This window comes from Balaenoptera ricei, chromosome X, assembly GCF_028023285.1.
Source record: "Balaenoptera ricei isolate mBalRic1 chromosome X, mBalRic1.hap2, whole genome shotgun sequence".
Classification (NCBI taxonomy): domain Eukaryota; kingdom Metazoa; phylum Chordata; class Mammalia; order Artiodactyla; family Balaenopteridae; genus Balaenoptera; species Balaenoptera ricei.
This window is the reverse complement of record NC_082660.1, coordinates 55466470-55491751: the sequence shown is the minus strand read 5'-3', so window position 1 is coordinate 55491751 and position 25282 is coordinate 55466470. Positions and strand designations below refer to the sequence as shown.

General features: G+C 37.3%; 1 protein-coding gene across 12 annotated transcripts in view; it reads left to right on the top strand.

The window, feature by feature from the left end:
* ARHGEF9 (Cdc42 guanine nucleotide exchange factor 9) overlaps positions 1 to 25282 on the top strand; it is a 228719-nt gene that overhangs the window by 197334 nt on the left and 6103 nt on the right. For 10 of the 12 annotated variants that reach the window (XM_059910560.1, XM_059910548.1, XM_059910558.1 and 7 more), the window contains 3 exons: positions 4889 to 4957; positions 21313 to 21472; positions 21961 to 24563. In XM_059910560.1, coding sequence (XP_059766543.1) covers positions 4889 to 4957; positions 21313 to 21472; positions 21961 to 22096 — 365 coding nt within the window. In that variant the 3' untranslated portion in view covers positions 22097 to 24563. Of the gene's footprint in view, positions 1 to 4888; positions 4958 to 21312; positions 21473 to 21960; positions 24564 to 25282 lie in introns of those variants that run through there. The other 2 variants (XM_059910551.1, XM_059910557.1) reach the window with 2 other exon arrangements.

The window sequence follows — 25282 nt, the reverse complement described above, 5'->3', positions numbered from 1 at the left end:
GGCACTGCTTTGGGACATAATGTGAAATCATTATAGAAATGGTACTGGCTGCTTCTCCCAATGGCAGGCGCCAGCAACCTCTGACCCTGCCTAGGTTGTTAGTGCTATTAGAGGAATTGCCTTAGTGTGCTTTTTGCAAACCCTAGATCAACTTGAAGATTCATACCATTCCCTCTGGTTCCCAAACAATAGAAGAGCTTCCAGAAGTTACTTCCTGACAGCTTATGTTCATCTTTTTAAAAATATTAAGGTTTTTGGTCTGATTATAACAGTAAATCATTTTCATTGTAAGCAATTTTGGGGAAAGAAACAAAAAATACAAGAAAAAAACTAAAAATCACACATGAACATACTACCCAGAGATAACTTTTGTAAACATTTTGATATATTTCCTTCCCATCTTTTTTTTTCTATGTGTCTTAAAAATAAATAAATAAATAAAAACTAGGGTGGCTGAATCTTTATATCTGTCTCCTTCAACTTCTGCCACTTCTTGATGGATAGATATAATTTTATGTCCTTATTTTTCACTAAAAATTATATCATTAGCATTTCTCTAAATCATTTACTATTTTAATCATTATTTTTTATGGCTGTCATATGGATTTACCATAATTTTTATGTTTTTTATTTTTTAATTATAAAATAAATGCATGGTCATAATAACTGTTTAAACACATATGGAAATGTAATAAAGTTTAGCATTCTTTTCCCTTCTCTGTTGCTCCTAAGCTGTGTGAGATAATCAGTATTAGTTCGGTGTGCCTCTTTCTGTACTAATCTTAAGCTCATATAAACATATATACACATAAGACTTTATTTTTATTTAGAAAAATTATATTATACTATACATATTACTCTGTAACTTGCTTTTTCAAACATAATTTATCATAAGTAACTCTCCAGTTGAAGAATACAGAATCTAATATTACTCCTTGTATCAGTCAGGGTTCAACAAGAGAAGCATAACCAATAGGAGATGTATTACTTTTAAGAGATTTATTATAAGGAATTGCCTTATGTGATTGTGAAGCCTGGCTAAGCAACTCCAGGCAGTCAGGAATCAAAGGTCATGGGCAGGCTTGAACTCATGGGCATAGGCCAAAGCTGTCATCTATAGGGCTTGTAAGTCTGAAGCTCTGAGGCAAAATTTCTTCTCTTGGGGGAGACCTCAGCCTTTCTTGTTTTTTTTCAAGTGGCAAAAACACTTACCATGAGCTCTATACTTTTCACAGATTTTTAAGGGCACAATATAGTAATGTTAGTCATAGGCTCATTGTTGTAAACAAGTCTCTAGGACTTATTCATATCTTGTATAAATGGAATTTTATAGCTATAGAGAAGCAGCTCCCCATTTTTCCCTCCTTCCAGCCTCTAGAATCACCATTCTGCTCTCTGTATCTATGAGTTTGACTAGTTTAGATACCTCATATTCATACAAATACAAGATTTGTCCTTCTGTGACTGCATTATTTTAATTAGCAAATGTCCTCCAGATTCATCCATGTTGTCACATATGGCAGAATTCCCTTCCTTTTTAGGGCTGAATAATATTCCAGTGTGTGTGTGTGTGTGTGTGTGTGTGTGTGTGTATGTGTGTGTGTGTGTATACAAAAATACATACCACATTTTCTTTATCCCTTTATCCATCCTCAGACATTTAGATTGTTTCCATATCATGGCTATTGGGAATAATGCTGCAATGAAGCTAAGAGTACTGATATCTCTTCAAGATCCTGATTTCACTTATTTTGGATATATACCAAGAAGTGGGATTACTGGATCATATGTTAGTTCTATTTTTAATTTTATGAGGAACCTCCATAATGTTTTCCATAATGACTAAATCATTTTAATTCCCAACAGTTTACTGTGGTTCCAGTTTCTCTACATTCCTGCCAATACTTATTATCTTTTGTTTCTTTGATAATAGCTCTCTAAACAGGAGTGAAGTGATATTTTATTATGGTTTAGATTTGCATTTCCCTGATGATTAGTGATGTCCTTTTATATACCTGTTGGCCATTTATATGACTTCTTTGAGGACATGTCTATGCAAGTCCTTTGCCCATTATTTTTAATCAAGTTATTTGTTTTTTTGCTATTGAGTATAGAAGTTTCTTATATATTTTGGAAATTAACCCCTTATCAGATATATGGTTTGCAAATATTTTCTCCCATTCCATAGATTGCCTTTTTAATCTGTTGTTTCTTTCCTTTGCTGTGCTAAAACATTTTAGTTTGATGTAGTCCTATTTGTCTACTTCTGCTTTGTTGCCTATGCTTTTGGTATCATATCCAAGACATCATTGTCAAGACCAATGTCAAGAAGATTTTTCCCTCTTTTCTTCTAGGAGCTTTACAGTTTCAAGTCATACATTTAAGTCTTCAGTCCACTTTGCATGGATTTTCATGTATGGTGTAAGGTAGAAGTTCAATTTCATTCCTTTGCATGTGGATATGCAGTTTTCACAGAACCATTTGTTGAGGAAACTGTCTTTTCCCCATTGTGTACTCTTGGCAGCCTTGTCAAAGATATGTTGACTGTATATGTGTGGGTTTCTTCTGGGCTCTCTCTCCTGTTCGATTGGTCTATATGTCTGTCTTTATGCCAGTACCATACTGTTTTAATTACTGTAGCTTCATAGTATATTTTGAAACAGGAATTATGATGCCTCCAGCTTTGTTCTTCTCCCTCAAGATTGCTTTAGCTATTATGGGTCTTTTCTGTTTCCACATGAATTCTAGGATTGATTTTTCTATTTCTGTAAAAAATGCTATTGGGGTTTTGATTGGATTGCACTGAATCTGTAGATAACTTTGGGTTTGAATGGGCATTTAACAACATTAAGCCTTCCACTACAAGAAAAGTAAACTGCAGGCCAATATCCCTAACGAAATACATGGGAAAATCCTCAATAAAACACTAGTAAACAAAATTCAACAGTACAATAAAAGGATCATACACCATGACCAAGTGGGATTTATCCCTGGGATACAAGGATTGTTCAACATATGTAAATCAATTAATGTGATACACCACACTAACAAAATAAAGGAAAAAAATCACACAATCATCTTTATAGATGCAGAAAAATCATTTGACAAAATTCAACACCCTTTTATGATAAAAACTATAAAGGTATAGAAGGAATTTACCTCAACATAATAAAGGCCATGTATGGAAGGCTCACAGCTAACATAATAGTTAAGGGGGGAAAGCTGAAAGCTTTTTCTCTAAGATCAGGAACAAGAAGGATGCCCACTTTCAACACTTCTAGTCAACATAGTAGTGGAAGTCCTAGCCAGAGCAATTAGGCTTAATTAATTAATTAATGCCTCCAAATCAGGAAAGAAGAAGTAAAATTATTCCTGTTTGCAGATGACATCATCTTATGTATAGAAAACCCTAAAGACTCCACAAAAAGCTCTTACATCTAATAAATGAATTCAGTAAATTAGTAGGATACAAAGTTAACACACAAAAAAGTTGTGTTTCTATACACTAACAACAAACTCTCTGAAAAAGAAATTAAGCAAACAATCCCATTTACAGTTGCATCAGAAAGAATACAATACTTAGGAATAAACTTAACCAAGGAGGTAAAAGACTGGTACACAGAAAACTACAAAATATTGCTGAAAGAAATTAAAGAAGACACAAATAAATAGAAAGACATTCTGTGTTCATGGAACAGAAGACAACGTTGATAAAATATCCATTTTACTGAAAGCCATCTATAGACTCAATGTGATCCTATGACATTTTTTACAGAAACAGAAAAAAAGGACAATCCTGAAATTCATGGGGATCCAAAATACACCCATAAGAAAGAAGAACAAAGCTGGAGGCATCACAATTCCTGATTCTAAATATATTACAAAGCTACAGTAATTAAAACCGTATGGTGCTGGCATAAAGACAGACATATAGACCAATGGAATAGGATAGGGAGCTCAGAAATAAACCTACACGTATATATTCAACATATCTTCAACAAGGGTCCCAAGAATACACAATTGGGAAAGGATAGTTTCTTCAATGAATGGTGGTGTGAAAACTGGATATCCACATACAAAAGAATGAAATTGAACTCCTACCTTATACCATACATGAAAATCAGTTCAAAGTGAACTGAAGACATAAACATATGACTGGAGACTGCAAAAATCCTAGAAGAAAACATTGGAGAAATACTTCTTGACATTGGTCTTTGGCAATGATTTCTTGGATATGACACCAAAAACATGGACAGCAAAGCAAAAATAGACAAGTGGGACTACATAAAACGAAAAAGCTTATGCACAGCAAAGGAAAGAAACAACAGAACAAAAAGGCAACCTACTAAATGAGAGAAAATATTTGCAAACCATATATCTGATAATTTCCAAAATATATAAGGAACTCCTACAACTCAATTAGCCAAAAACCAAGTAACTCAATTAAAAAATTCGCAAAGAACTTGCACAGACATTTTGGTTATTTCATTAATTACTTTTTGCCATTCAATTTTTTTTCTCCTTCTGAAAGTTTCATTAAGTCTATATACATTTTCTGTTGTAATCATTTATCTTTGACTCATTTTTTTCCTTTTCTTTGTGTTTTTGCTTTTGGTTGTGAAATATTTTCCCACTTTACACCATATTTTATTCAACCATTCTTCATTTAACAGCCTCTTAACTCATGATCTCACTTTTTTGCCCCTCTATACATTGAAATGCATTGTTGTAAGTCTTTGTCCAAGTTTCTGACCACTTTCCTTTTTTTGCTTTTCAAGACTTTTGATATATCTTGGCAAAATTACTCTTCCAGAAAAGTTGTACTAATTTATACATTTAAGAAAGGTCTATGTTTCTCATAACAAAATCATGTATTTTTATGTTATAGGCTTTGAAATTTCTGAAAATCAGAAGAGGCAGGCTGCAATGACTGTGAGAAAAGTCCCGAAACAAAAAGGTAAAACTGCCTTTAACTACAACCTCCCTGGCCTCACCCACTCTCGTTGTGAGACTGAGAAGCCATAGGCTATGTGCTTGCATATTCCTAGGCTTGTTTCCATGCTGAAGTTCACTTGGGGTGGTGGGAAATGTCCAGATACCCAGGTGTCCCTGATGACAGTTGGCAAATGGTCTTAAAAGACTTAAGGCTTAGGAGTGAATAATTTAAGGCAGTCATGTCTAAAGATAGCACATTGGGTACAGGTAAAAAATAGAACCTCTGTTTCCTTTATTTTCACTTAAATAAAAGAGAAAAACTAAACTTTACTAACAATTTACAAACAGTTGGACAATAGTGAATTTGTATAATTTATTAATATGTATAAATATATTAGGGATATGTGCATAACAATTCTTTCATTGGTTTGGGAGCATTTGCGAAATCAGGAACCCCAAATCAGAATGGACAACTTCAAACTGAACCTAGACAGAAGATTCAGATAGTTATTCTCTTTTTGAACCATAAAGTATTTAAAAAAGAAAAATACCTTGGGGATCAATTTGAATATGAAATGAAGCTTTATTTTCTCATTTTCCTGAACTAGAAAAAATTAAAATGCTTAATTGAACAAAAGGTAGGAACTATCCCTTCTTTTTTTCAAGAACCTATTCAGTACCAGTCATTCTATATAAGTTCCTTCATTTCATTTGTATGGTACCCCTGAAAAGGTAGGCATTATTAGCCCCATTTTCCAGGTGAAGAAACTGAGGATCTTTGGGATAAAGTGACTCTGAACTTAAGTCAGCTTGACTCCAAGTCCTCTGCTCTCTCTTCTCCATCTCAGGGTTCTGATGATCCTCCATAATGGGAAAGAACAGCTCACTTTTTTGTCTTACCTCAATTACTGACAGCTATTTCTATTACTGACAGCCACTATCATTGTCCCCAGGGTAGGCAATCTTAATGAGACTTCACTTTCCCTAGGTCCTCCCTTGTGCTCTTTTAAAGGGCTCTTTGGTTCAGAATGAGTCACCATATAAAATGATCAGATTCAAGTTGCCTGAGATTCTAGCAGCCACATAAAGCACCCTTAATTATTCCTAATGAGGTTCCTTTTCATTGAGGAGGCTGAGTGCCTGTGAAGATCTGATTTCCAATTGAGGAGTGCACCTAGCTTGGGCCTTTGGCTAGACATGGCCTTCCTTCTGTTTGTTGCTTCTTACTCTTGGGAGGCCCTCATTGGCACTTTCTCTCATCATGGAAATATGATTCGCTTTAGATAGGGAATTAAAGGCAACCACCCCTAACTTCTTAGGGGTGAAAACATGACAGTTTAGAAAGTAATCTGGAGTTAATAACAGTAAGTCTATGATCTGTATGAATAGGAGAATCCTTTGAGAGAATGTGCTTCTTCCTTAGAGATATGAGCCCCAGCCACCTGGACAGTCCTCAGGCTACAAAGGGGTTACTGCCCTAGTGGCCCACCTCTGTCTCCTGGAGGCTCTCACCTCCTGAGCTTCTCTCACTCTGAATTCCTCCACTGTCCCTACCACACTGACCTTCATGATGGGATGGTGTTCCTTTACCTCAGCCCAAGTTCCCTCAAGTCTATCTGAGACTGGCTTATCTTTTCACTGAGAAACCATAAAGCAGAGGAACATGCACAAAGCAACGAACTAGAAAACAGTCCTACTCACTCATACCAAACCTTTGTGTCAGGTTCCTTCTCTGCCTTGTCTCAAGGCTATCCCTTGCAGGTCCTTTCTTGTCTCCCAATATTTAAACAATGGTTCACCTAAACTGCTTTCCATGTTTAATAGAAATCCTGAAGTCTTCAAAGAAACTTATCTAGTCTCAAACTTCACAGAATTCCTAAAAATTGATTCCCTTATTTCTATTTCGAGTTTTCAAGGCTCTCCTAGTCCAGGGCTGTGGTGACTGATATATTTTGAGACTCAAGGGCACTACACATGTAGAAGTGATTGTACAGCTTAGTAGTTCAATAGTTTTATCATATACATAGGAAGAGCAAGAAGGGAGTTCTCTCAGATACCTGAGAAAGCCAGCTTTCTTAATCCTTCCAATAACCCCTTCCTGGAAATGATGGGGAGCATTGTTGTTAGGATTTCTCTAATTCAGATTTAATACAGATTCCAACACAATCTGTAATGCCATGGGACCTTACTACTACTCTTCTGGAGGAGGGGAAGCCTGGCTGGAAGAAAAGCAAAGAGGACAGAGCCTAGCTCCAAGGGAGGCCTTTTCACTTTACATTTGCTTTTTACACTGCATTGTTTTTAAGAATTGATATATAACTTCTTGGGAGTTGGTTGCTAATTCCTGGTCCATCAACCCATTTCAGTTTGTCATCATGGAGCTCCCTAGGGCCATGAGTACAGTCCCCATCTCCAGAGGCTTTAGGGCCAGGTCAAAATCAAATGAGTACCCCAGAATAACTAAAATAAACTTGAAATAGAATAAAGTTTGAATAATAAGTCTACCCTGATTTCAAAACTAATTATATAGCTACAATAACCAAGACAGTTTGGTGTTGGTAGAGGGGTAGACATGTTAGATCAATGGAACAGAATAGAGAAACCAAAAACAGACCTACACAAATATGCCCAACTGATTTTTCACAAAGGTACAAAAGCAATTCAGTGGAGGAAGAATGCCTTTTAAACAAATGGCACTGAAGCAACTGGGCTTCCACAGGCCAAAAGTAAAAATAATCTCAACCTAATTTCACACCCTATAAAAATTAACTCAAAACAGATAATGAACTTAAATTTAAAGCTGCAAAAATTTTAGAAAACAGTAGGAGAAAATCATCAGGATTTAGGTCTAGGCAAAGAAGTTCTTAGAACTGACACCAAAAGCTTGAACTATAAAATAAAAAATTGATAAAATCAACCTCATCAAAATAGAAAATTTTGCCCCGTGAAAGACCATGTAAAGAGGATGAAAAAACAAGCTACAGGCTAGGAAAGATATTTGCAAACCATGTATCTGACAAAACATTGGTATCTAGAATATATAAAGAACTCTAAAAACTCAATAGTAAGGGCTTCCCTGGTGGCGCAGTGGTTGAGAATCTGCATGCCAATGCAGGGGACGTGGGCTTGAGCCCTGGTCTGGGAAGATCCCACATGCTGCAGAGCAACTAGGCCCATGAGCCACAACTACTGAGCCTGCACGTCTGGAGCTTGTGCCCTGCAACAAGAGAGGCTGCAACAGTGAGAGGCCTGTGCACTGCGATGAAGAGTGGCCCCCACTCACCGCAACTGGAGAAAGCCCTCGCACAGAAACGAAGACCCAACACAGCCAAAAATAAATAAATAAATGAACAAATTTTTAAAAACTCAATAGTAAAAACAAACAAACAAACAAAACTACACACTCCAATTAGAAAATGGGCAAAAGACAGATAATTCACTGAAGAGGATATATGGATATCAGTTAAACACATGAAAAGATGTTCAACATCATTAATCATTGGAAATATGCAAATTAAAACCACAATGAGATATCACTACATATCTATTACAAAGGCTAAAATAGAAAAAATTGTGAAAACACCAAATGTTAGCAAGGGTACATGGAAACAGAATCATTCATACCTTGCTGGTGAGAATGTAAAACAGTACAGCCACTATTTTATGTAATAGCTTGGTAGTTTCTTAAGACATAAAACATACAACTACCAAATGACCCAGCAATGACACATCTGGGCATTTATCCCAGAGAAACAAAAACTTATTGTCACTTAAAAACTTCTAAACAAACACCCATAGCAGCTTTTTCATAATAGCGCAAACTAGAAACAATGTAGATGTCTTTCAATGGGTGTAATTAAGCAGATTCTGGTACATCTATACCATGGAATATAACACATCAATAAAAAGGAGCCAACTATTGGTACATAAACCAACTTGGGAGAATTTCTAAGAATTCATGCTGACTGAGAAAAGCCAATATCCAAAGGTTACATATGGTATAACTCCATTTATATAACATTCTTCAGATGATATAATTTGGAAATAGTGAACATATTAGTGGTTGCCAGGGGTTAAGGAGGGAGTAGGGAAAGGAAAGGAGTGAGTGTGGTTATAAAAGAGTAACACGAGTAATCCTTGTGATGATAGAAATGTTCTGTCTCTTGACTGTATCCTGTAACAATGTTAATATCCTAAATGTAATATTGTAATATAGTTTTGCAAAATGCTATCATTGGAGAAATTGAGTAAAGGGTGCAAGGTATATCTCTATATTTTCTCTTACAACTGCATGTGAATCTATAATGATCTCAAAATAAAAAGCTTAATTAAAAAATTAAAATGAGCACTCCCCAAACTCCCTCCCTAATATCTACATATAATTGTTTGGCCTCTGGAACCCTTGTATTTTTGACACTTACCACCTTTGAAAACTGACGACATCATCAAAATGACAAAATAGTTTTCTACTGTCATCTCCCTAAAGAACACAGATTTTCACCAACAGATGAGAGTGTTTTTGTAAAAGTCTGGGAGTCCAGTGGAGAAGTTCCAGACCAAATAATCTATGATTGGATGTATAGAAGAGGCCAGTCAATAAAAACTGGAGGAGGTGACAGCAACACAAGACTAGAAGGAATATGAAAAATCAAGGAAACAAGACATCATCAATGGAATGCAATAATTTCCAGAAGCTGACACACAAAGACCAGAAGATCTGTGATTTGCATGATAAACAATTTAAAATAGTTGTTTTAAGGAAGCTCAGTGAGCTACAAGAGAAACAATTCAACAAAATCAGGAAAACATCATGAACAAAATAAGAAATTTAACAGAGTAGAAATCATAAAAAGAACCAAACAAATTATAGAGCTGAAGAATACAATGTATGAAATGAAAAATACAATAGAGAACATCAATAGCAGACCTGATGAGCCAGCAGAAAGTGTCTGTGAAGTCAAAGAAAGCTCATTTGAAATTGACTAGTCAGAGTAGGAAAAAAAAAAAAAAGAAAGAATGAAAAAGAGTGAAGTATGCCTGTGTGACTTATAGGATAAAATTAAGATTAACAGTCTACAAAATATTGGAGTCCCAGAAGGAGAAGAGAGGGAGAAAGGGGAAGAAAGATCATTTAAATAAATAATGACTAGAACTTCCCAATTCTGGGTAGATATTTTGATATTTAAGTTCATGTGGCTCACTGGTCTCCAAACAATTCAACCCAAAATGGTCTTCTCTAAGATACATTATAATAAAGCTGTCTAAAATCAAAGACAAAAAGAGAAGATTAAAAGCAGCAAGAGAAAAAACGATTCTCATATGCATGGGAACCTGCATAAGGCTATCAGCAGATTTCTCAACAGAAACCTAGCAGGCAAGGAGAGAGTGGAATGATATATTCAAAGTACTGAAAGAAAATAACACCCAACCAAGAATGCTGTACCCAGAAAAGTTGTCTTCAGAAATAAAGGAGAGAAAAAGAATTTCCCAGACCAAAAAAAAAAAAAAAAAAGCTGAAAGAGTTAATCACCACTAGACTTGTCTTACAATAAATGCTGAAAGTTCTTCAAGCTGAAATGAAAGGATGCTAATTAGTAACATGAAAACATGAAGAAGAAAGTATGACAGGGGCAGGAGACAAGATGGCAGAGTAGAAGGACTTGAGCTTACCTCCTCTCACAAAAACAACAAAATCAAAACTGCTGAACAACCATTGATAAAAAAGACCCCAACCTACCAAAATATGTACTCTACACCCAAAGACAAAGAGAAAGCCACAATGAGATGGTAGGAGGGGTGCTTCTGCAATATAATCAAATCCTATACCCACCAAGTGGGCAACCCACAAACTGGAAAATTATTATATTACAGAGGTTCTCCTACAGGAGTGAGAGTTCTGAGCCCCACGTCAGTCTCCCCAGCCTGGGGGTCTGGCAATGGGAAGAGGAGCCCACAAAGCATTTGGCTTTGAAGACCAGTGGGCTTGAGTCTAGGAGTTCCACAGGACTGGGGGAAACAGACTACACCCTTGGAGGGAGCACACAAGGTTTCATGTGCACTGGGACCCAGGGCAAAACAGTGACTCCATAGGATCCTGGGCCAGACCTTCCTGCGGGTCTTGAAGAGTATCTTAGGGAGGCAGGGGTCGGCTGTGGGTCACTGTGGGGACAAGGGCACTGGTGGTGGGGGCTCCAAGGAATATTGATCAGCATGAGCTCTCCCAGAGGTCATCATATTGACACCAAGACCTGGACAACAGCCTGTAGGATCCAGCACTTGGAGGCCTCAGACCAAACAATGAACATGGTGGGAACACAGCCCCACCCATCAGCAGATAGGCTGCCTAAAGTCGTCCTGAGCCAACAACCACCTATAAACACACCTCTTGCCATGGCCTTACCCCCAGAGGGACAAGATCTAGCTCCACCCACCAGTGGGCAGACACCAGTCTCTCCCACCAGGGAACCTGTACAAGCCCCTGGACCCACCTCACCCAGCAAAGTGCAGACACCAGAAGCAAGAAAAACTACAGTCCTGCAGTGTGAGGAACGGAGACCACAAAGACAGAAATCTAGACAAAATGAGATGGCAGAGAAATATGTTCCAGACGAAAGAACAAGATAAAACCCCAGAAGAACAGCTAAGTGAAGTGGAGATAGGCAACCTATCTGAAAAATAATCCAGAGTAATGACAGTAAAGATGATTCAAGATGTCAGAAAAAGAATGGAGCACAGACCAGTAGGATACAAGAAATGTTTAATAAAGCACTAGAAGCTTTAAAGAACAAACAAAGATTAAACAATACAATAACTGCAATGAAAAATGCACTAGAAGGAATCAATAGAAAAAGTGAGGCAGAAGAACGAATAAGTGAGCTGGAAGACAGATTGGGGGAAATTGCTGCTGCAAAACAGAATAAAGAAAAAAGAATGAAAAGAAATGAGGACAGTCTCAGAGACTTCTGGGACAACATAAAATGCACAAACATTTGCATTATAGGGGTCCCAGAAGGAGAAGAGAGAGAGAAAGGGCCTGAGAAAATATTTAAAGAGATAATAGCCAAAAACTTCCCTAACATGGGAAAGGAAACACCCACTCAAGGCCAGGAAGTGCAGAGAGTCCCATACAGGATAAACCCAAGGAGGAACATACTGAGGCACATATTAATCAAATTGACAAAAAATTAAGGCAGAGAAAATATTAAAAGCAACAAAGGAAAAGCAACAAATAACACACACGGGAATTTCCATAAAGTTATCAGCTGATTGTTCAGCAGTAGCTCTGCAGCCCCAAAGGGAGTGACACGATATATCTAAAGCCATGAAAGGGAAAAAACACAACCAAGAATACTCTACCCAGCAAGGCTCTCATTCAGATTCCATGGAAAAAGCAAATGCTTTACAAACAAAAGCTAAGAAAATTCACCACCACCAAACCAACGAATGCTAAGCGATATTCTCTAGATGGAAAAGAAAAGACCACAACTAGAAACAAGAAAATTATGAATGGGAAAGTGCAACAGTAAAGGCAAACATACAGTAAAGGTAGGCAAGCATCCACACAAAATATGATAACAAAAACAGCAATAGTGAGAAGAGGAGCATACAAATGCAGGATTTTGGAAATCCATTTGAAATTAGGAGACCAGCAACTTTTAAAAATCTTGTATATATGTAGTCTGTTATATCAAAACCTCATGGTAAGCGGAAAGCAAAAATCTAGAACAGATACACACACAAAAAAGAAAAAGCAATCCAAACACAACACTAAAGGTAGTCATCAAATCACAAGAGAAGAGAACAAAAAGGGAAGAAAAAAGAACTACAGAAACTAATCCAAAACAATTAACAAAATAGCAATAAGAACATACAGATCAGTAATTATCTTAAAGGTAAATGGATTAAATGCTCAAACAAAAAGCCATAGACTGGCTGAATTGATTTAAAAAAGAAGCAGAAGATGTGGTATATATATACAATGGAATATTACTCGGTCATAAAAAGAAACAAAATTGGGTCATTTGTAGAGACATGGATGGACCTAGAGACTGTCATACAGACTGAAGTATGTCAGAAAGAGAAAAACAAATATCGTATGTTAACACATATATGTGGAATCTAGAAAAATAGTACAGATGAACCAGTTTGCAAGGCAGAAATAGAGACACAGATGTAGAGAACAGATGTATGGACACCAAGGGGAGATGGTGGTCACATGAATTGGGAGAATGAGATTGACATATATATACTAATATGTATAAAATAGAAAACTATCAAGAACCTGCTGTATAGCAAAGGGAACTCCACTTCGCTGTGCAGTAGAAACTAACATGACATTGTAAAACAACTATATCCGAATTTAAAAAAAAAGACACATATATGCTGTCTACAAGAGACCCACATCAAATCTAGAGACACATACAGACTGAAAATGAGGTGATGGAAAAAGGTATTCCATGCAAATGGAAATCAAAAGAAAGCTGGAGTAGTGATACTCATATCAGACAAAATAGACTTTGAAATAAAGACTGTTACAAGAGACAAAGAAGGACACCACATAATGAGCAAAGCATCAATCCAAGAAGAAGATATAACAATTGTAAATATTTATACACCCAACATAGGAGCACCTCAATATATAAGGCAAATTCTTACAGCCATAAAATGAGAAATTGACAGTAACACAATAATATTGGGACACTTTAACACCCCATTTTCATCAATTGACAGATCATTCAGACAGAAAATCAATAAGGAAACAAAAGCTTAAATGACACATTAGACAAATGGACTTAATTGATATTTATAGAATATTCCATTTAAAAGGAGAAGATGCACATTCTTCTCAAGTGCACATAGAACATTTTCCAGGATAGATAACATGGTGTACCATACAGTAAGCCTCATTATATTTAAGAAAATTGAAATTATATCAAGCCAGCACTCCAACTGCAATGTTGAGATTAGGAATCAACTACATGAAAAAAAATGCAAAAAACACAAACACCTGGAGGCTAACAATATGTTACTGAACAACAAATGGATCACTGAAGAAATCAAAGAGGAAATTCAAAAATACCTAGAGACAGACGAAAATGAAAACATGATGATCCAAAACTTATGGGACACAGCAAAAGCAGTTCTAAGAGTGAAGTTTGGAGCAATGCAGTCTTACCTCAGGAACCAAGAAAAATCACAAATAAACAACAAAAACTTACACCGTAAGCAACTAGAGAAATAAGAACAAACAAAACCCAAAGTTAATACAAGGAAATAAATCATAAACATCAGAACAGAAACAAATGAAATAGAGATGACGAAAACAAGAGAAAAGACAGTGAAACTAAAAGCTGGTTCTTTGAAAAGATAAACAACATTGATAAACTTTAAGTCAACCCCATCAAGAAAAAAAGGGATAGGGCTCAGATCACTAAAATTAGAAATGAAAAAGAAGTTACGTCGGACAACACAGAAATACAAAGGATCATAAGAGACTACTACAAGCAACTATATGCCAATAAAATGGACAATCTAGAAGAAATGGACAAATCCTTAGGAAGGTAAAATCTCCCAAGACTGAACCAGGAAGAAATAGAAAATATGAATAGAATAATCACAAGTACTGAAATTGAAACTTATTTTAAAAACTTCACACAAACAAAAGTCCAGTATCAGATGGCTTCACAGGCAAATTCTGTCAAACCTTTAGAGAGGCGTTAACACCTATCCTTCTCAAGCTCTTCCAAAATATAGCAGAGGGAGACACTCCCTAACTCATTCTACGAGGCCACCATCACCCTAATACCAAAACCAGACACAGATACCACAAAAAAAGAAAATTACAGGCCAATATCACTGAAGAACATAGATGGAAAACTCCTCAACAAAATACTAGCAAACCAAACCCAACAATACATTAAAAGGATCAAACACTACAATCAAGTGGGATTTATCCCAGGGATACAAGGATTTTTCGTTATCCCCAAATTAGTCACTGATATACCACATTAACAAATTAAAAAGTATAACAAATATATGATTATCTCAATAGATGCAGAAAAGTCTTTTTACATTTCCAACACCCATTTATGATAAAAGCTGTCCAGAAAGTGGGCATAGATGGAACCTACCTCGACATAATAAAGGCCATATACAACAAACCCACAGCTAACATCACACTCAATGGTAAAAAGCTGAAGGCATTTCCTCTAAGATCAGGAAGAAGAAAAGGATGTCCACTCTCACCACTTTTATTCAAGTTCTGGGAGTCCTAGCCACAGCAACCAGAGAAGAAAAAGAAATGAGTGCAATCCAAACTGGAAAAGAAGTAAAACTGTCACTGTTTGCAGATGACATGATACTATACATTGATGATCCTGAAGATGTTACCAGAAAACTACTAGAGTGTGTCAATGAATTTGGTAAAGTTGCAGGATACAAAATTAACACTCAGAAATCACACTAACAGAAAAAATCAGAAAGAAAATAAGGAAACAATCCCATTTACCATCACATCAAAAAGAATAAAATACCTAGGAATAAACCTACCTAACAAGGCAGAAGACCTGTACTCTGAAAACTATAAGACTCTGATGAAAGAAATTGAAGGTGACACAGATGGAAAGATATACTGTGTTCTTGGTTTGGAAGAACCAATATTGTCAAAATGACTACACTACCCAAGGCAATCTACAGATTCAATGCAATCCCTATTAAATTACCAATAGCATTTTTCACAGAACCAGAACAATTTTTTTTAAATTTATATGGAAACAAAAGACTGTATAGCCAAAGTAATCCTGAGAAAGAAAAATGGAGCTGGAGGTATCAGGCTCCCTGACTTCAGACTATACTACAAAGCTACAGTTATCAAAAAGACCTACTGTATAGCTCAGGGAAATCTGATCAATACTCTGTAATAACCTAAATGGGAAATGAATCTGAAAAAGAATAGATACATCTGTGTGTATAACTGAATCACTCTGCTGTACACCTGAAACTAACACAAAATTATTAATCAACTCCAATATAAAACAAAAATTTTAAAAATCATTTCCAAAAATGTATGGTAGTGGCACAAAAATAGAAATATAGATCAGTGGAACAGAATAGAAAGCCAAGAAATAAACCCATGCACCTATGGTCAATTAATCTATGACAAAGGAGGCAAGGAAATACAGTGGACAAAAAGACAGTCTCTTCAATGAATGGTGCTGGGAAAACTGGACAGCTACATGTACAAGAATGAAACTAGAACATTCTCTAACACCACACACAAAAATAAACTCAAAGTGGATTAATGACCTAAATGTAAGACCAGATACTATAAAACTCTTTGAGGAAAACATAGGCACAACATTCTTTGACATAAGTTGCAGCAATATCTTTTTGGATCCACCTCCTAGAGTACTGAAAATAAAAACAAAAATAAACAAATGGGACCAATTAAACTTAAAAGCTTTTGCACAGCAAGGGAAACCATAAAAAAAAAAAAGACAACCCACAGAATGGGAGAAAATATTTGCAAACGAAGCAACTGACAAGGGATTAATCTCCAAATATACAAACAGCTCATGCAGCTCAATATCAAAAAAAATAAACAAACAACCCAATCAAAAAGTGGGCAGAAGATCTAATAGACATTCCTCCAAAGAAGGCATATAGATGGCCAAAATCACATGAAAAGATGCTCAACATTGCTAATTATTAGAGAAATGCAAATCAAAACTATAATGAGGTATCACCACAGACCGGTCAGAATGGCCATCATCATAAAGTCTACAAACAAATGCTGGAGAGGGTGTGGAGTAAAGGGAACCCTTCCACACTGTTGGTGGGAATGTAAATTGGTACAGCTGCTATGGAGAACAGTATGGAGGTTCTTTAAAAAACTAAAAATAGAGCTACCATATGATCCAGCAATCCCTCTCCTAAGCATATATCCAGAGAAAACCATAAATCAAAAAGATACGTGAAGCACCGAGCTGATCTCCCTGTGCTATGCAGCTGCTTCCCACTAGCTATCTATTTTACATTTGTTAGTAGGGAGGTGGGGGGGAGACGCAAGAGGGAGGAGATATGGGGATATATGTTTACGTATAGCTGATTCACTTTGTTATAAAGCTGAAACTAACACACCATTGTAAAGCAATTATACTCCAATAAAGATGTTAAAAAAAAAAAGAAACATTCACCCCAATGTTCATCGCAGTGCTATTTACAATAGCCAGGACATGGAAGCAACCTAAATGTTCATCAATGGATGAATGCATAAAGAAGATGTGGTACATATATACAATGGGATATTACTCAGCCATAAAAAAGAACAAAATAATGCTATTTGCAGCTACATGGATGGACCTAGTGATTGTCATACTGAGTGAAGTAAGTCAGAGTAAGTCATATATCATATGGTATTGCTTATATGTGTAATCTAAAAAATGGTGCAAAAGAACTTATTTACAAAACAAAAATAGAGTCACAGATATAGAAAACAAACTTATGGTTACCAAAGTGGAAAGGGAGAGAGGGATAAATTGGGAGATTGGGATTGACATATACACACTACTATATATAAAATAAATAACTAATAAGAACCTACTGTATAGTACAGGGAACTCTGCTCAATACTCTGTAATGACGTTTATGGGAAAATAATCTAAAAAAGAGCAGATATATGTATATGTTTAACTGATTCACTTTACTATACAGCAGAAACTAACACAATATTGTAAATCAACTATATTCCAATAAAAATTATTTTTTAAAAAATAAGCAAAAGACCTAAGTAGACATTTTCCAAAGAAAATATTCCAATAGCCAACAGGTACACGAAAAGTACCTCAGCATCATTAATCATCAGGAAATGCAAATCAAAACCACAATGAGATATTACCTCACACCTTTCAGAAAGGCTGTTATCAAAAGACAAGTGCTGGCAAGTGCTGGGAAGGATGTAGAGAAAAGAGACCCTTTTATACTGTTGGTAGGAATGTAAGTTGGTACAGCTGCTATGGAAAACAGTATGGAGGTTTGTAAAAAAATTAAAAATAGAGCTACCATATAATTCAATTCCAGTTCTGGGTATATATCTAAAGAAAAGAAATAACTATCTTGAAGAGGTATCTGTACCCCATGTTTGTTACTGCATTATTCATAATAGCCAAGACATAGAAATAACCTAAGTGTCCTTTGACAGATAAATGGATAAAATAAATATATACAAACACATACACAATGGAATATTATTCAGCTGTAAAAAGAGGGGAATCTTGTCTTTTCCACATCATGGACTAACCTGGAAGGCGTTATGCTAAATGAAATAATTCAGACAAAGAAAGACAAATACTGTATGATCTCACTTATATGGGGAATCTAATAAAACTGAACTTGTAGAAACAGAGAAGAGATTGGTGTTTGCCACATGCGAGTGGTGTTGGGTAGGGGAAATAGGTGAATGTGGTCAAAAGGTACAAACTTTCAGTTATAAAATAAATGAGGTTGAGGAAGTAACATACAGCATGAAGATTATAGTTAGCAAAACTGTATTGTGTATTTGAAAGTTGCTAAGAGAGTAGACTGTAAAAGTTCTCATCAAAAGAAAAAACGTGTAACTATGTGAAGTGATGGATGTTAAGTGACCTTAATGTGCTTATCTTTTTGCAGTATATACATATATCAAATCATTATGTTGTACACCTTAATCTTATACAATGTAATATGTCTATTATGTCTCAAATTAGGGAAAAATACAAAATCTGAGCAGACAAATAACAAGTGAGAAGGTTGAATCAGTAGTCAAACCTCCCAACAAAGAAAAGCCCAGGAACAGATAGATGGTTTCACTGGTGAATTCCATGAAACATTTAAAAAAGAATTAACACCAATCCTTCTCAAACTAGTCAAAAACCTAAAAGGAACACTCCCAAACTCATTTTATGAGGCTAACATTACCCCAATACCAAAGCTGGATAAAGATACTACTAGATATTCTTGATGAATATAGATGTAAAAATTCTCAACAAAATACTAGCAAACCAAATTCAACAGCGCATAAAAGGATCATGCATCATCATCAAGTGGGATTCATCTCTAGGATGCAAGCATGGTCTACATATGCAAATCAATAAATGTGACACACCACATTTATAGAATGAAAGATAAAAATCACATGATTACCTCAATAGATGCAGAAAAAGCATTTTACAAAATTCAACATCTTTCGTGATAAAAATTCTCAATAAATTGGGTATACAAAGAACATATTTCAATATAATCAATGCTTTTTATGACAAGCTCACCACTAATAACATAATATTCAGAGGTGAAAGTTTGAAAGCTTTTCCTCTAAGTTCAGGAATAAGACAAGGATTCTAAACCTCACCACTCCTATTCAGCGTAGCTCTTGAAGTCCTAGCCAGAGCAGTCAGGCAATAAAAAGCAATTAAAGTCAGAAAGGGAGAAGTCAAACTGTCTCTGTTTACAGATGATATGATTTCATACATAGAAAACTCTAAAGACTATCCCAAGAAATAATAATATTAGAATAATAAAGAAATTCAGTAATGTTTCAGGATACAAAATCAGTGTACAGAAATCAGTTGTGTTTCACTAACAACAAACATCCAAAAGAGAAATTAAGGACACAATCCCCTTTGCAATAGCACAAAATAGTAAAATACTTAGGAATAGGTTTAACCAAGAAGGTTAAAGATCTGCACATTGAAATCTATTAGACATTTATGAAAGAAATTGAAGAAGACACAAATAAATGGAAAGATATCCCATATTCATGAATGACAAGAATTAATATTGTGAAAATGTCCTTACTATACAAAGCCATCTTTATACTTGCTGTAATCCTTATCTCAAATTCCATGGCATTTTTCATAGAAGGAGAGAAAACACTCCTAAAATTCATATGGAACCACAAAAGACCCCAATTTACCAAAGCAATTCTGATAAAGAAGAGCAAAGCTGGGGGCAATCATGTATCCCAATTTCAAACTATATTACAAAGCTATAGTAATCAAAAAAGTATGGTACTAGCATAAAAACCAGCATATAGATCAATGGAACAGAATCAAGAGCCCAATTATAAACCCACACTTATGGTCAACTAATATTTGTCAGGAGGCCAAGAATATTCAGTGTGGGAAAGATAGTCTCTTTTATTAATGGTATTGGGAAAATTGGATGTTTACATGCAAAGGACTGTATTGGACCCCTATATTACACCACTCATAAAAATTAACTCAAAACGGATTAAAGACTTAAGTGTAAGACCCATATCTATAAAACTCCTAGAAGAAAACAGGGAAAATACTCCTCAACATTGATCTTGGCAATGAGTTTTTGAATATGACACCTAAACACAAGCCAGAGAAACAAAAATAAGCAAGTGGGACTACATCAAACTAGAAAGCTTCTGCACAGCAAAAGAAAGACAATCAACAAAATGAAAAGGCTACCTATGCAATGGGAGAACCTTTTTATAAACCATACACCCAATAAAGACACACACACACACACACACATACACACTGTGGAATACTATTCAACCATAAAAAGAAGGAAATCCTGCCATTTATGGAAATATGGATGGTCTTTAGGGAGTTATGCTGTGTGAAATGTCAGACAGGAAAATACAAATACAATATGTCACTTATATATGCAATCTGAGAAAGGCAAAATTATAGAAACAGAAAGTAGATTAATGGTTGCCAGGGGTTGGGGTTGGGGAAAGTGGGGCAATGTTGGTCAAAGGGCACAAACTTCTAGTTATATGATGAAATAGTTCTGGAGATATAATGTACAGTATGGTTAATATAGTTAACAATACTCTATTGTATACTTAAGGTAATTGTGTGAGGTGATGGATGTGCTAACTAACCTTATTGTGGTAATTATTTCACAATATATATGTATAATGAATCATCACATTGCATAACTTAAACTTACACAATATTGTATGTCAGTTACATCTCAATAAAGCTGGAAAACAATAACAAGAACAAAAACAAAACAACAAAATACTGGCTTTTAGAAAAGAAGTGGTTCCTTCCCACCGAAGTGTGAATGTCTTAATATGTTATATGATGGCTTAATATGATACTACTTCCAGGGTAATGGGATCAAGTCGTCAAACAAAGGCAAACAGAGAAGCTATAATGTTGAAATTTCAGACACTGACCAGCAGATGAAAAAGGTATTTGGGAGCAGCAGAGAGATCATCCTTGCATTCTGAATCATATGCTGTGTGCCTCAGCCTATTCTGTTCTGAATAGAGATAAGGATTAAAAGTGGGCACTAGGTGCTTTGAGAAGCCCCTTGCTACTTAATTTATACCATTTCCCTTTGATCTCCCGTCTACTCTAGGTGTCACCTCTGCTCGCTCAGTTCCTCCTTCCTACCCACCACCGCAGGACCCGTTAAACCAGGGCCAGTACCTGGTCCCTGATGGCATCGCTCAGTCGCAGGTCTTTGAGTTCACCGAACCCAAGCGCAGCCAGTCACCATTCTGGCAAAACTTCAGCAGGTTAACCCCCTTCAAAAAATAATACCAACAGGGAGGCAGATAATTTTAAAATAAAGTAAATAAAATTATATTTATAGATGGACCTTTTTTCGGAGAAGCACTGTTGAAATTTATATATATATATATACACATATACACACACACACGCATACACACACACATACACACACGCACACAGGACCTTGAGTGTACACACACACACACACACACACACACACACACACACACACATGCAGAAGGACCAAAAATGTTTTCTGTTGTTTTGGGGAAGTAAAATCTGTAGTTGGTAGGAAGAAGTACCAATGAATTCCAAACACATGATCCCTTCTTTAAAAGTTTTCCATTCTTACCCTGTGCCCCTCCCCTTTACTTTCAGAAAATGACATTTCTATTTGTTCCTTTTCTTGTTGAGATAATCTTTTTGCTCTCCTGTGAGTGATTCATTGACTTGTCATTATTAACATAGATGTGTTTGTATTGTTTTTTAGTTTCCTGATGATACTGATGCTGATGACTTTTGAATTTAATTTGATGTGGTGGAGTTTGAGAGTTTTGAATTTCTTTTTTTCCTTTTCCTTTTCACTGGGTAAGGGGAGGATCCCCTTCCTCCACTCCCTCAACTGATCATCTGCGAATGTTTCTGCAGCCCTGCAGTTGCCCCAAATAGCCTTTTCCCTGCATCTTCTGTCCTCAGTCATGCCAGTCTGGACATGCTCTGTTGTGCCCTGTGACATAACTGCTCAATATTTCTATTGCTTTCACTGTGTTTTAGGTGTTGTAGAGAGATCGAAACTAAACAGAAGCAAGGGAATGTCAGAGTAATGATGCTGGAGAGGACTTCTGTTCAGGGAGCATTCTGCATTTGGGCTGTTTCTTCTGCTAGCACTGGGGGTTCCCATGTTGCAGCACTGCTGGGTCATGCTAGTTTTGTATCTGGGGTTTAGTTTGGGTCAGTTTTTCTCTTCTTCATGCCACTTTGGTTATGGTGTTTCTTCTAGGCTTGTCCCTCCCCTAACCTAAAAAATCTGAACTAGAAGTAAAGAGGCTGAGACTCTGCCTCCTGGAGGAGGGATTCAACTGCCTCCAGTACCAAGTAGGTTTAGGGTAGGACTCCCCACTGCAATCAGGGGCCTGGTTGTACCTGCTCCCCATTGGCAGATTGTTTAGGCAGCATTGCTGGAGTCTGTAAGAGGTCAAGACAGAGCCCACCTGACCAAGATCTTCAACTGTATTCAAATTATTGACCTGGACAGAATCAAAGGCTGATAGTAACCTCTTATAGGAAAGAACAAAGATGGGCATGGAAAGAGACAACCTCAGCCCAAGATATGTACTTACAGTTCCTAACTTATGTGAAACTTCCCCCATTGTTAGCTGATTGCATGGATAATCTTCCATGGCTCCTTCCTTCCCCTCTTCCTGTCTTCCTTCTTTCTCCTGCTCTCCCCTGCACAGGAGGGTTGCTGGTATGAGCATAGTTAAAGCGCTTCTGGCACTCAAAGACTGCCCTGTTTCCAACATTCTCCCATCCCACAACATTTGAAGTAAGCAAGCGAGGAGCCCAGGGGACTTTTCCCTGTGGAGAAATGATCTGAGGCAGAGATGCTACCCTCAGGCTCATTTTTGGTAGGCTTTACACTTAGGAAAAACTAACTTTCCACACAAAGAGACAGACTCCCTATGGGTACTCCCTATTCCTCCTCTCCACATAGCCCCTCAGGTAGATAGACCTTGAACAGCAAGGAGAATGGAGTACAAAGGAGTAAGGATGGGCCCTACTATGGAGAGCCATTCTAGTGAGGAATATGGAGATTGTGAGTCTATCCTGGACCCTGTGGGAGAAGACTTCATCATGAAAGGACCTCAGCTTAATGAGCAGCAGCCATGGCTGCATGGGACACAGCATAGCTGGCTCTGCTCTTATGCCTCCTGACCCAGACCAGGCCCTGCCCAGCCTGGGAATTTTTCCTCTATGGGAATCAAATTACAAGCTGTTTAAGCTCCCATTCCACCACACCCAAATGAGACTTGAGAAGTAAGCCAAGGATAAGTGTGAGCTGGGCAGAGGGCCAGGGCTCGGGACTGGCCACAATTGCTCAGCACCTGACCCAGCTACTTAAGCCCACTTAACAAGGAACCTGGTACCCAGTGCCTAAGCTAAAATGGATTCCCTGGCAAACAGAATGTCTGGCTGTGTAGGCCTCCCTTGAGTGTACATTATTTTCCTACTTTCAATTCCTTCCCACTAGGCTTGACCTTGACTTGTTTCTCCAGGGCCTGGGGGCACACCAAGAGGGGATGCATGGACAGGTCCCTGGACCTACAACTTCTCTTGGCCAAGCTCCCTCACACTCCCACTTCCTGCTCCCCTGGGACTGTGCCCAGAGCTCCAGGATCAGGAATTATCACCTCTTTCCACCCACCTCTTATCCACCCAACCCACTGGCCTCATCAGATGCCAATAACTTATGAAAACAACAAGAAATCTGTTCACCATTGCTTGGAATATTCCCCCAGCCTATGGCAGAAAAGCAGACCACTGGCCAACAGCCCCAAGGGGAACCCCATTACCTGGGCTCAGGATCCAAGCCTATTCTGTATTCCCACAGCAATGCTATCCCTAAGAACTCTGTAAATCTCTGTTTCTGCATGGCCCAGAGATACCCCTTCCTCAACTCAATGAGGCCTGGATTTGCTCAAAAAGGCTTTGCTAATATATTCTATGGGCCCTCTTGTGGGATGGTCCTAACCCAGAAATCCACCTCCTCTTTCTCTCTCTCCCTCTCGTCCCTTCTATGTGTATATCTCTAAAGGATTTATAAGGACAGCAACAAGAGAGTTCTAACAATTCTAGTGTGAAGCCAAATAGTGATCTTTTAGTGCTTTGGGGATGGGGTGGGCTGGGGTGGATGGATGGGCAACAGTGATTTTGATTACCCCTGCTGCTCTGCACTTGCCAGTTTATTATTTCATTTCTTCTATCTGACTGTTTGACCCTGTCAAACAAGTGTCAAAGTTGTGTGTTTAAAAAAAATGTTTAAAAAAATATGATGTTGTAATGACACAAAGCCTTATGAAAATATTTATGGAGTTCAATAAAAGAAGTAAAAAGACACCTCCAGGCATAGCTCTCATGCCATTTTGTGTGTGTGTTTGTGTGTGTGTTTTACCAGTTGCAAAATAAAGGGAATTTGCCTGGCAGGGACAGCTTACACCAGCCTAGTCTTGGCCTGCCAGCCCTGCTGTTCTATTGCCAGGCTTGCCATGGTCTGTCTGTGGCCTCCCATGTCTTTTCTGGAAGAGTGGGTCACAAGAATCAAGTTTGATCCTGTAACCAGGGGTGCTTCAAATGTCTTCATGGGTGGGACTGTCCTTCATGTCACTTGGCTCTTTCACAAGACTTGAAGGCCCATTCCTGACCTCGCTCCTTTTCCTTGCAGCTGTAAGTCCAGTACCTGCCCTGTGTACTCTCACGTGAGCTTAAAAGCTGCTTTTTGGACCTAACCAGAATCCATATCACTTAGGAATCCCCCACCTCCAGTTCTTTCCTAATGCTTCCAGTCCTGTCTCCTCAGAGGTAGACATATTCTTTATCCGTCCCCCAAAGTGGATGGAATGACCTTACTGTTTCTTTCATCATAGTGTCTCCTGCACATACATGCTCCTTACTGCCCACAAGGCTCCCATGTGGTGTCTTATGCTGCCCATTAGAGACACAATAGTTTGTATGTTCTGATACTACTTAACTTGCCTTTCTCCAGAAGAAATAAACACTGACCTTAATAAAATGCTTATTCTTCACCCATCTCC